General features: G+C 38.8%; 1 protein-coding gene across 8 annotated transcripts in view; it reads right to left on the bottom strand.

Annotated features, from left to right (window-relative positions):
- Positions 1 to 4,198: 4,198 nt before the first annotated feature.
- Positions 4,199 to 12,914, bottom strand: part of LOC110462070 (calcium-transporting ATPase sarcoplasmic/endoplasmic reticulum type-like) — an 88,111-nt gene continuing 79,395 nt past the window's right edge. For 5 of the 8 annotated variants that reach the window (XM_021515872.1, XM_021515901.1, XM_021515914.1 and 2 more), the window contains one exon: positions 4,199 to 6,418. In XM_021515872.1, coding sequence (XP_021371547.1) covers positions 6,378 to 6,418 — 41 coding nt within the window. In that variant the 3' untranslated portion in view covers positions 4,199 to 6,377. Of the gene's footprint in view, positions 6,419 to 8,999; positions 9,044 to 12,914 lie in introns of all 8 variants that reach the window. The other 3 variants (XR_002464230.1, XM_021515891.1, XR_002464232.1) reach the window with 2 other exon arrangements.

Raw genomic sequence — 12,914 nt, 5'->3', positions numbered from 1 at the left:
ATTTACAATGACATTATCAAATCTCACAATGCCCAGCGATATTTCAGCAGCCGTCATGTTTATTTACATTGGATATTGTAGTTCCGGTCAGTGTTGTAATTAATACGCTAAGAATTGTGTCTCGTGCGGCATGGTAATTATGTCTCGTGCGGCATGGTAATTAAAGTCCCATCAACGACACAGCTTTCAAAGAGGCTATATAGTGACAATGCCATGCAAATGTAAATATATAATATGTATTTCCGTAGCATTCAGTTGGGTCGCAATAGAGATTGACATGTGACAACTCCAGTGAGCGATTTAGATTAGCTCTAATGAATTCTTATTGACTCTCCTGTTAACCTCGTTATGCACCATTGTATTAGCTAATTTACAAATTCAATATATCCAAATTACAAATGGGAATTCCGATTTTTAATTGGTTTCTTCGAATATGAATCTTCATTTATGAATGTATGATTTTGTAGGGAGCTTGTTGGACCTTCAGACGTAACATTACCTCTAGTCTCTCACGTTCCATATTATAATGTTCTGTGCCATTCAGTAGCAACAACAGTCGCCAACACGTTGATAAGTAACGACGTCTGAAAGGTAGTTCTGTATACCTGAAACACTTGTCATCATTTTTTAGGTATAATGTTTCAGATGCTTGTTTAGAAATATACCGAAGTGGTTCATCCTGTCATCCTCCTCGTTCAGTCTAAATACGATCAACGATTTCCATTTTTGATTTTATCACAATGAGGAATAACTACCTGCTCAATGATATAGTCTGATATGAAGCCTGTCTATTGTTTTATCAGAAAAGTCCTCTCCAAAAAATGAAAAGCCTTTTCATGAAAATGGTTGCCATTTTGAACGGGTTTCACAGGGGTAAAAGTTATGTTTGGCTTTGTACTTCAAGAAACACCTATGTACCAAACATAGTTGGTTTACCTGATAGTGAGGTCATTTCACCGACCTATTATATCGTTTCTGTATCTAACCAATGATAGTTCAGAACTGTTTTCTGTAACTAAACAATGATAGTTCAAAACTGTTTTCTGTATCTAATCAATGATAGTTCAGAACTGTTTTCTGTATCTAAACAATAATAGTTCAGAACTGTTTTCTGTATCTAATCAATGATATTTCAGAATTGTTTTCTGTATCGAAACAATAATAGTTCAGAACTGTTTTCTGTAACTAAACAATGATAGTTCAGAACTGTTTTCTGTATCTAACCAATGATAGTTCAGAACTGTTTTCTGTATCTAATCAATGATAGTTCAGAACTGTTTTCTGTATCTAAACAATGATAGTTCAGAACTGTTTTCTGTATCTAACCAATAATAGTTCAGAACTGTTTTTTGTAACTAAACAATGATAGTTCAGAACTGTTTTCTGTAACTAAACAAAAATAGTTCAGAACTGTTTTCCAGGGGTTAAGTCTCCAAGGGTGGGGCAGATCCCAAGGCCATCCTGGAAACATATGTGCATTCATCTCTTTATACTCAGCAATTGTATATATGGTTATAGGGTGGGGATCTCAACTGTTTCCAAGCTGTGACTAAAAAACTAGGTCCCTAGGGTTGTGGCCAGACCCCAGGGTATATTCTAATATCATGACTGCATTCGTCTCTTTATGCCCAGCATTTGTATATATAGTTTTGGGGTGGGGATCTCAACCGTTTTAAAGTTATGACCCAGGGACTATGTCTCCAAGGGTGGGGCCAGATCCTAGGGCCATCCTAGAAGCAAATGTGCATTCTTCTCTTTATACTCAGCAATTGTATATTTGGTTATATGGTGGGGATCTCAACCGCTTCCAAGTAATACACTTTTTTTGGCCCCACCCCTTAGCCCGGGGGTCAGCCCCACCATTTGTACACTGTTGAATCCCTGCCTCCCATGGATGCTTCCGACCAAATATGATCGATATCCAGTTCATAGTTCTACAGAAGAAGTCGTTTATAGCAATATAGCCAAATTGCCCTATTTTTGCCCCGTCCTCAGCCCCACCATTTGTACAAGTTTGAATCCCCACCACCTAGGGATACTTCCAGTCAAATATGGTTGATATCCATCACTAAGTTCCAGAGAAGAAGTAGCTTAAAGCTACATAGCCAAATAACCCTTTTTGGCGCCGCCCCTCAGCCCCCTGGGGGGTCAGCCCCACCATTTGTACAATTTTGAATCCCTGGCTCCCATGAATGCTTTTGATCAAATATGATTGATATCCAGTGCATAGTTCTACAGAGGAAGTCGTTTATAGCAATATAGCCAAATTACCCCCGCCCCTCAGCCCCCTGGGGGTCAGCCCAAACATTTGTACAACTTTGAATCCCCACCACCTACGGATGCTTCCAGTCAAGTATGGTTGATATTCAGTGCATAGTTCTACAGAAGAAGTCGTTTGTAGCAATATAGCAAAATTGCCCCTATTTGGCCCCGCTCCTCAGCCCCCTGGGGGTCAGCCCAACCATTTGTACAATTTCGAATCCCCATCACCTAGGGATGCTTCCAGTAAAATATGGTTGATATCCATCACTTGGTTCATGAGAAGAAGTCGATTAAAGCAATATAGCCAAATTGCCCCCTTTTCCCCCCGCCCGTCAGCCCCCTGGGGGTCAGCCCAACCAATTGTACAATTTCGATTCCCACCACTTAGGGATGCTTCCGGTCAAATTTAGTTAATTCCAACAGTGGTTAGGAAAAAGAAGTCGTTTAAAGGAATTGTTGACGTACGGACAGACGACGGACGCCACGGTATGGCATCAGCTCACCTTGGTCCTTCGGCCCAGGTGAGCTGAAAATGATAGTTCAGAACTGTTTATTGTATCTAAACAATGATAGTTCAGAACTGTTTACGGTATCTTAACAATGATAGTTCAGAACTGTTTACGGTATCTCGAATAACTGATGATGACCATTTTCGAACCGGGAGCATTTTTAATTTTCCAATCAGATCAATTTCTCACTAGAATCGCACTAAGTGCCAAAGACAGTTATTCTTGACCTTTTATTTAACAATCATTTTCTCCAACTAACCGTGATAACAGACTGTATGATGGTCATCTAGAAACTATGCAGCCATTTTGAGTAAGTAAACAGAATTTGGTGCTTAATCAGAAAATGAACATTGATTGTACTGATCTGTCAGAAAGGTTTTGCTTTATTATTTACAGCAGACAAAACTCTCGGATCCATAGGGACATTTTCTATTGCAAATAAAAGTGTTTTTTTTTACAAACATCAATAGGAGCTCTGGTTAGACGAGAAAATATGTCGGCGAGGGCAGGATTAAAGGTTTACAGTAATGTCGGCGAGGCCAGGGTTAAAGGTTTACAGTAATGTCGGCGAGGACAGGATTAAAGATTTACAGTAATGTCGGCGAGGGCAGGATTAAAGGTTTACAGTAATGTCGGCGAGGGCAGGATTTAAGGTTTGCAGCAATGTCGGCGAGGGCAGGATTTAAGGTTCACAGTGATGTCGGCGAGGGCAGGATTAAAGGTTTACAGCAATGTCGGCGAGGGCAGGATTTAAGGTTCACAGTGATGTCGGCGAGGGCAGGATTAAAGGTTTACAGTAATGTCGGCGTGGGCAGGATTAAAGGTTTACAGTAATGTCGGCGAGGCCAGGGCTAAAGGTTTACAGTAATGTCGGCGAGGGCAGGGGTAAAGGTTTACAGTAATGTCGGCGAGGGCAGGGTTTAAGGTTTACAGTAATGTCGGCGAGGGCAGGGGTAAAGGTTTACAGTAATGTCGGCGAGGGCAGGATTTAAGGTTTGCAGCAATGTCGGCGAGGGCAGGATTTAAGGTTTAAAGTGATGTCGGCGAGGGCAGGATTTAAGGTTTACAGTGATGTCGGCGAGGGCAGGGTTTAATGTTTACAGTAATGTCGGCGAGGGCAGGATTTAAGGTTTACAGTGATGTCGGCGAGGGCAGGGTTTAAGGTTTACAGTAATGTCGGCGAGGGCAGGATTCAAGGTTTAAAGTAATGTCGGCGAGGGCAGGATTAAAGGTTTACAGTGATGTCGGCGAGGGCAGGATTTAAGGTTTACAGTAATGTCGGCGAGGGCAGGGTTAAAGGTTGACAGTAATGTCGGATAGCACATAATCTACGCAGGATCCAGCTCCGTATCCCGCCTGGTCCGTAACATTGGTTCTTTTATTGGTAAGGCACATAAATGTGTGAACAATAGGAAAACAAAAGCAAATTTACAAACAAAATAATCTTTATTTCTATAGGAAATTTACAAATCCGGCAGTTACTACAGATATGCTGCCATTTCAACGAGTAGAGGGACAACAAATAACAAGACGCATGGAAATGATATGTACATATGATATCACACCACGTGACCACAATGGCGTCAAATCATTGGACGAAAGGTACGTCACAAAGCTACATACAAAAGTATTGTTGGTGCACTCTTTTTCTGACAGTACGATTAAACACCCACTGAAATAGTGCCGATGACGTCACTGAGATGTGAATGACCACAGTTTTAGTTTTGTTTTTGTTAATTTCTTCTTGTCTCTGGATACCTTGTAATGTTCGTCGGTAAAATTCTTTGGTAAATTTCAGCACTCAGTTGCCATAGCAGTACCTATCACTGGGTGACGTCATCCAGTAAGTATCGACACGTGTAACCAGCGATGACAGAGTAACAGTTACCACTCAGCCGTGTAGATTTCAGCACATACATGCTTCAATTTACAGAACCCAGAGATTGAATCACTACTTCTAGTAAGTCTACTGCTATGAAGCCTATTTCTAGAAATGTCTTAGCGATACCTATGATTATTGGTAAGACACATAAATGTCTTAGCGATACCTATGGTTATTGGTAAGACACATAAATGTCTTTAGCGATACCTATGATTATTGGTAAGACACATAAAATATGTCTTAACGATACCTATGATTATTGGTAAGACACATAAAATATGTCTTAGCGATATCTATGATTATTGGTAAGACACATAAATCTCTCAGCGATAATCCTATACTACAGCTATTTCTCACTACGCCTAGGATATCAAATACATATGGCTTCCTACTGACGCTGTATACCTGGTCGAGTATGAGCTGACAGTCAATGGTGGAACACATTCTACCCGAAGAATTGGCAGGAAAGAGGTAAAATGGGGTTTGGGGTCTCCAATTTTTTTTCACAAATCACATATGAAAACTATGTAAAACGAATGAAATGATATATGAAAACTTGAAATGTTTGATTGTTTTCCTTCACTGCTCTCTGCATGGTCATCAAGTTTTAAAACGCTTGAACCTATCATATATATGGGACATCAATTGAAAACGTTTGGTGGAATATGACTATCTGATATTTTCCTCTAGATAATTCTGAATTCAAAACACATGTCAATACACACAAACACCTAAGTTTCACTACAGACTTGCATAAAGATACACAATGTATGGTCTAATGATCTTAATACACATAGTTTGACCGTTCACTTAACGAAAAAACTTCCCGATATTAGTATTTGAGGAAATATTGGTGACAATATATGACCTTTGACCCCTTCGAACTGTTTTCAATCCTAGCCTGATGACCCTTGACATCGTTAACTGGGTTATGCCTTTTCAAAATAAGAACTTTGGTCGACCACATACGGTCTAATTAGGATCTTGTGTCATTTTCATGGAATTTAATTGATAATTTCTATATTTTCAATAAAAATAAAGGCATACAGTGTTTATATATTGTAACTCTTTTGAAACATCACATGAAGAATAAACGAGTTGTGTCCCCTTTTCCCTGTTTATCATTGAAGAGGTCAAAGGTCAGAGGTGCATAAGAGTCCAATCACAGAAATAAATATCTACAATATTCATGGAACTAATATTCTTTAGAAAATGCCACAATTATACGTTTTTCACCACTGACATAAATAATTCGATGACTTGTCATAAATTAGCTTACATTTGCATAAATATACACGTAAAAATAGTCCGGGTATCTGGTACAATACGTCACACGAGGAATCGTTTCCGGTACCACACTTCCGGCGGGTTACAGTCATTTTTGCTAAACGGAGTTGTTTTGAAGATTGATAATTCACCTATTTTGAATTTCCTCATTCCTGGAGAATTTTGGGTAAGGAGTAAAATTTGGAGCAAAGTGAGGGACAATCACACATGAGCTTCTTATGTGCTTCCTGGGTTGGTAGACGCTGAAAGCTTCTATCTAAATATATAACATCCACTCTGGTAGTTCAGGTTGAAGGAACTAGTACACACGACCATATAAGGCAATCATCGTCAACTGTTTGTATTCCACTGAGATGAAGCCGAATGGTCCTATAGCATCCACACTGATTGGTTAAAATCACTAATTCACACGAGTCGGGATCACCAGCGTCCTTCCCTTACCGATGTTTCTTGTGTGTCTCGAGTCCAGCAGGTTGTACTGAAATACAACAGGCGAGCACAATATTAAAGCAACATCTCTGGTGTCAGTTTGGTCGGAACTGGTCAACAAAGCTCGTCACAACTAGATCGAATGATCGAGAAGTCACTAGTCAACAAATCGAAACTCTTTAACCAGAATACCACGACGCACAGGGTTCACTAGACAACACAGGGTTCACTAGACAACACAGGGTTCACTAGAAACACATGGTTCACTAGAAACACATGGTTCACTAGACAACACAGGGTTCACTAGAAACACATGGTTCACTAGAAACACATGGTTCACTAGACAACACAGGGTTCACTAGAAACACATGGTTCACTAGAAACACATGGTTCACTAGACAACACAGGGTTCACTAGAAACACATGGTTCACTAGAAACACATGGTTCACTAGACAACACAGGGTTCACTAGAAACACATGGTTCACTAGAAACACATGGTTCACTAGACAACACAGGGTTCACTAGACAACACATGGTTCACTAGACAACACATGGTTCACTAGACAACACAGGGTTCACTAGACAACACATGGTTAACTAGACAACACATGGCTCACTAGACAACACATGGTTTACTAGACAACATAGGGTTCACTAGACAACACAGGGTTCACTAGACAACACAGGGTTCATTAGACAACACAGGGTTCATTAGATAACACAGGGTTCATTAGACAACACATGGTTCACTAGACAACACATGGTCCACTAGACAACACATGGTTCACTAGACAACACATGGTCAACTAGACAACACATGGTTCACTAGAGAACACAGGGTTTACTAGACAACACATAAATGGCTAGACAACACATAGTTGGCTAGACAACATATGTTCGAGTAAATAACACATTGTCACCTAGACAACACATGATCGACCAAATGATTTTTTTTTTTAATTTGCGTCGTATTATTTGCTGAATTCTGAATTTGATAACTTTTACAAAAAAAGAATGAGGAAATTTGCCAATACCAGAACCTCTTTTTTCCGAACATTTTCATTTCAAAGGAAGTTCAGGGTTAAAGATATATCCAATACTTTTTAGACAATGTTTGCAACTCGTTTACAAATCCGTTCACAAGACAAAGGCTTCTAATAAGGCATGGCTTCCACATTATTCTAGAGCTATTATAACATTTATCCGGATCCCCTCACTGGTAAACACGAAACAGAGCTATTATAACATTTATCCGGACCGCCTCACTGGTAAACACGAAACAGAGCTATTATAAAATTTATCCGGATCCCCTCACTGATAAACACGAAACAGAGCTATTATAACATTTATCCGGACCGCCTCACTGGTAAACACGAAACAGAGTTATTATAACATTTATCCGGACCACCTCACTGGTAAACACGAAACAGAGCTATTATAACATTTATCCAGATCCCCTCACTGGTAAACACGAAACAGAATTATTATAACATTTATCCGGATCCCCTCACTGGTAAACACGAAACAGAGCTATTATAAAATTTATCCGGATCCCCTCACTGATAAACACGAAACAGAGCTATTATAACATTTATCCGGACCCCCTCACTGGTAAACACGAAACAGAGTTATTATAACATATATCCGGACCCCCTCACTGGTAAACACGAAACAGAGCTATTATAACATTTATCCGGATCCCCTCACTGGTAAACACGAAACAGAGCTATTATAAAATTTATCCGGATCCCCTCACTGATAAACACGAAACAGAGCTATTATAACATTTATCCGGACCCCCTCACTGGTAAACACGAAACACTACCGGACCCCCTCACTGGTAAACACGAAACACTATCAGGATATCATGTGATATTTTGATAGTCCCTAGGAGCTATTTATTCAGCAGTTATTTTTTTCGCAAATGACGAAAAACTCAAGCATAGGCTACAAAGGAAGATAACTGCCTTAGCTACAAAGGGAAATAATTCCCTGAACGCAACAAATGGCTAGCCAGCTATTCATGCATATATATAAATACAGTAACGAAGATGTGTTATCTTATGCAAAATTAACAGGTACATACGTCAAACTAAGCTACAATAGTCAGTAATATCTGCACGTGTTAGAAATACCCATATACGGTCCATGACTTGGTCCTTAGTTTCCCAGACATGAAACTATTATCTACTTCCATTGGTTAAAAACCACGTTACCAACACCAAGTTTAACCGACATAAAAAAGTACCGGCGAAATAAAAGACAAGTTATGACGGCAACTTATTCAATAAAAAGCAAAAATACCTAATTACGGAAATAATTAGGATGTGCGTCTAGCCAGGGTACCAGATACAGTGAGTGAGTTAGCCAGCTATACACTGCTAAAGATTATTGCTAGTTAGCCAGTTACAGAATGTATTCGTAAGTATACAATGCTAGGAGATATTATCATGTTTTGGGGACATAAACACTGCTAGGAGATACTGTTGTAAGAAGACTTCTGTTTTCATATTAGAGCTTCTTGCTTTGATCTATTTAGATTGCTTGCCATGTCGCGCATGCTTTTTCGGATTGAAAATTACTGCGCAATAGTATTAGGCGATAGAGAGTGGTCGTGGACTACTTTACCGAAATGGCTGCCTTCTTCACTGGACCTCACAACTTGTCCTTGTCTGAAATATCACCAAGGAAACGAGTGAGGCAAAAATAGACGATGAATAATGTCAGCCTCGTGCTATTAGTGATATGGAAACGTCATCACACAGGGCGGCTAGAGCCATAGCAGGTGAGAGAGTGTCAAAGACGATGCCGTCACACGTGGTAAGGCAACAGATTTGGCGTGATACTAGCTATAGATGAAGGTGATGTGGCAGGGTGATTTTTCAGAAAGCGCGCGCAGGTGAAAGTTTAGGTCGTTCTTTAAAGGAACATCACGTCACATGACAGAAAGGGGCTTCGGGTACGATAGCACATGGTAGGGACGGACAGTTTGATTTCTGGTGGTTGACCTACAACAGGAAGTGATTGCCCGAAATCACGCAACAGGAAGTGGATTGCCCGAAATCACGCAACCGGAAGTGGATTGTCCGATATCAGGCAACAGGAGGTGGATTGTCTTATGTTATTGCACTATGAAAGGAAGTAAATTGTCCGATATCTTGTGGAAAGAAGTGGTTGTCTTAGATCACATAAAAAAAGAGTGGATGGTTGGATAAGATTGGGACAGAGTGCTTAAATGATTTGCAGTTGAAATATCAATGTATATGGAGTGCAATTAAGTAAAGGATTTAATTATTCTTTTTAACATACAAAAAATGAGGTAGGTAGTGGACTTTTTATATGACAGGAAATGCACTATCTGTTTTATTGTCAACGGTGTTAACAGTGAACAGAATCGCGATGTGAGGGCAAGACTTCTGGTTGGCTATAACGACACCTATCGTTTTGATCAAACAGCAATAAAATGCAGCAGTACGTCCGTCATTTCAGCATGACGTCGCTTCACTCCTGTAATACAGCGCGTGCACGATGTCAAGGCCAGACAAAATGTTCTAATCTGTGGAAAGGGTTGACGGTTCGATAGGCGATGGCTCACCCCGTATTCGAGGTTAGAAGGTTTAATCAGACGTGTTTTACGGCCGTATATCACATGAAGTAATCAGAGGAAGGTACCATCATATAAGAATGGAGGTGTAGGTGTCGCTTGTTGGTGTGGAGGACATTTTTGTCGGAAAAGCTCACGTGGGTTTGGGATGGAATTTCATTATTTTTTTCTAGGATCGTTCCCTCGTGTAACTCTATGAATTGTTGATAAAACAGCAAAAATCATTCATAAGCTGGGTAAAAAAAACAGGTGTTCAAACGAAAATTTGTTAAGAGAGTAGCGACACCTGGTGAGTTTTTTTAGTACGTTGAGTGTAAAGATGGAGGGTATCATGGTCAGTTTATCGAATGATCACAGTTAGAATGACGTGAAGGGAGCATGTTGAGCATTAGTGTTATTTCAAGTTGTAAAAACTTCAATGATTATTACTGAAAATCAAAGATGACTTCACTCAGTTAAAGTGAAGCACAATTATCCGATAATAATTATTTTATATTTTGTGCAAAAACATTTCTGTATGATTTAAAGTCTCAAAAACACGTATCTGAAATAAATTAGTTGGCTTTTTTGTATAATTGACATTTCATTGTAGATATTTCACGTCATTAAAGATCGTACTCATTCTTGTTTTACCAATACCAAGAGATGACCTCAGATTAACCTGTAATGGAAAGTCAAACCTGCACAGTTTTACGAACAAACGTGATATAATAAGTACAAACGTACAGTAAAGTGTGAGTACACAGCAAGGCATCGCATATAAACTTCGGAACACCTCAGTTTTCATCGGAACAAACAGTTTTGGGGGAATTCAAGATTTGTTTCATTTTATTTCGATATTATTGTTTTCTAAAAATCTTGTTATAAAAATTTGTATGTATATAGGAGATTTTGATTCTCCGTATATTAAAATTTACAACTTTTTGAGACCCATATCCATATTGTTCATCCACATTTATTTGATGTTTTTTTCATTCTTTAAAACATTCCAAAAAAACATTTAAAGATACTATTTTCTCGCGAACTGCCAAGACAACACGATTAGTAATCCCGCCACATTGTAGGGTCATTTACACGTGCGTTGGTTTTATCTTCAATAGATGTGACTGGGAGAACTTGAAATATGCTGTAATTATGATGTATATTTGATCAAACCTGATCAACAGAATATATAATTATATTTATGTGTCTTTATTTGATCAACTTGAGTTTTTGAACATTTATATATCTTTGATCCAATTTGATCAACATAATATGAGTTTTATTTTGACATATCTTTGAACCAATCTGATCAACATAATATGAAACTTTGGTTTTGATGCATACTTGATCAATCTTCATCAGCAGCCTATGAAACTTGTTTTCATTTCGGTGAAAAATTTGGATAGAACTTAATCCGGAGAATTGAAATGTTTGAATGTTAATTGATAATTGACGAAACTCGTTCAATATGTCCAATGTTGAAAGTTGTAAAATTGAAAATTACAAATCTTTTATATGCTTAATCTAATTAACTCTCAAATAATGAAACGCATAAAGTGAACTGAGAATAGACACATATACGACGGATCCAAAGTACAGACAAACATTAGAAAGATGAGGGTAGAACCTATCCAGATAGGTCTCTATACATGCACGTACACCACCCAAACATGCACCTGGAAAATTCTACACCCTACGTATATACCATCACATAGACAACAATAGCTGATATAATAAATTGTGATGTAAAGCTCACCTCGTCTATCCTCCAACAATCGTAACACTGGAGCAGCATTAAATAAAACAACAATCTTCAAGGCCAAGTAGGTTGTAGCATTATCAGTTCAACAACACAATAAGCAAAAATAATATATTAGGGGAGAGATTTAAAACTACCAATTAATAAGGTGAATGTTTAATTTAGACCACAAATTAACAACAAAATCGAGGTAAAGAAAACAGATTTTTTTTTTAAGGATCAGTTTAGCGACCAATTAAGAATAAATATCTTACTTTAAAATTTGTGAAAGGTGAGATTATTGTGTTGTTACGCTGATAATGCACTGGCCCATTAATATTTGGAATTCCGTCCTTTGCGTCAAGTTGATAGACAGTCCCGCACACAAATAACCTTTTGTAAGAGCTATTTAAATTTTTTCCCCAGTGATGAGTGTTGGAAAGAAGGCACGTTAGCGCACACCCGTAAATTAGTTATACCAGAGTCAGCGAAACGTCGGATTGATCAGAGATGACGTCTGGATTGATCAGAGATGACGTTCATAGCTGGATACTTAGTCTCCCGATAAGGATTTAAACAAGAACTCTGGCTTTCCAGTCATCATTTCCCCACGTTATTAGTTTGTGACAATGCTTATGCCCAACTAAGTTCGATTGATTGGTTTTACGTCCGCTTCACTACCGAGTAGTTCTGTTATCCAGCAGACTTGTCATTAGCTGTCACACGTTGTGTACAAACATACATGTGACCAGGATCGGTCGTATCAGCTCGACACGCTTAATGCACACGAGAGTTTTATTAGCGCAAACATGTGACAGAAAAAAATATGTTAATGTCTTTAGGGACCAAGATGAGTCGCATTAGATTCCAAAACTCTACTAGCTTGACGGAGACCTGGCGTGTGACCAAGATATTGCACCCATCAATTTCATACATATGCGTGAGTAAAGAAATGATTGAAGACTGACCTAACAAGCATTTGGTTGACTAAGATCAGTCTTATAAATATTTCATTTTAGACTGCATACTTTTAGTGTCTGCAATGAAAACCATTCGTAACACAAAATAGGTGACTCGGCACTTCAGGAAAGAACTAGGAACCAAACATATAGGGAAGGGTTCCTGAAAACTCTGATATTTGGGAAAGCATGTTTGAATATTGGGCTTTGACACAAACAAACGTACAGCAGACTTGTACAGATGATGCGCATCATAAATA

The sequence above is a fragment of the Mizuhopecten yessoensis genome, unplaced genomic scaffold, assembly GCF_002113885.1.
Source record: "Mizuhopecten yessoensis strain PY_sf001 unplaced genomic scaffold, ASM211388v2 scaffold1425, whole genome shotgun sequence".
NCBI classification, from domain to species: domain Eukaryota; kingdom Metazoa; phylum Mollusca; class Bivalvia; order Pectinida; family Pectinidae; genus Mizuhopecten; species Mizuhopecten yessoensis.
The sequence above is the reverse complement of the archived record's forward strand: the minus strand, read 5'-3'. Positions and strand labels throughout refer to the sequence as shown.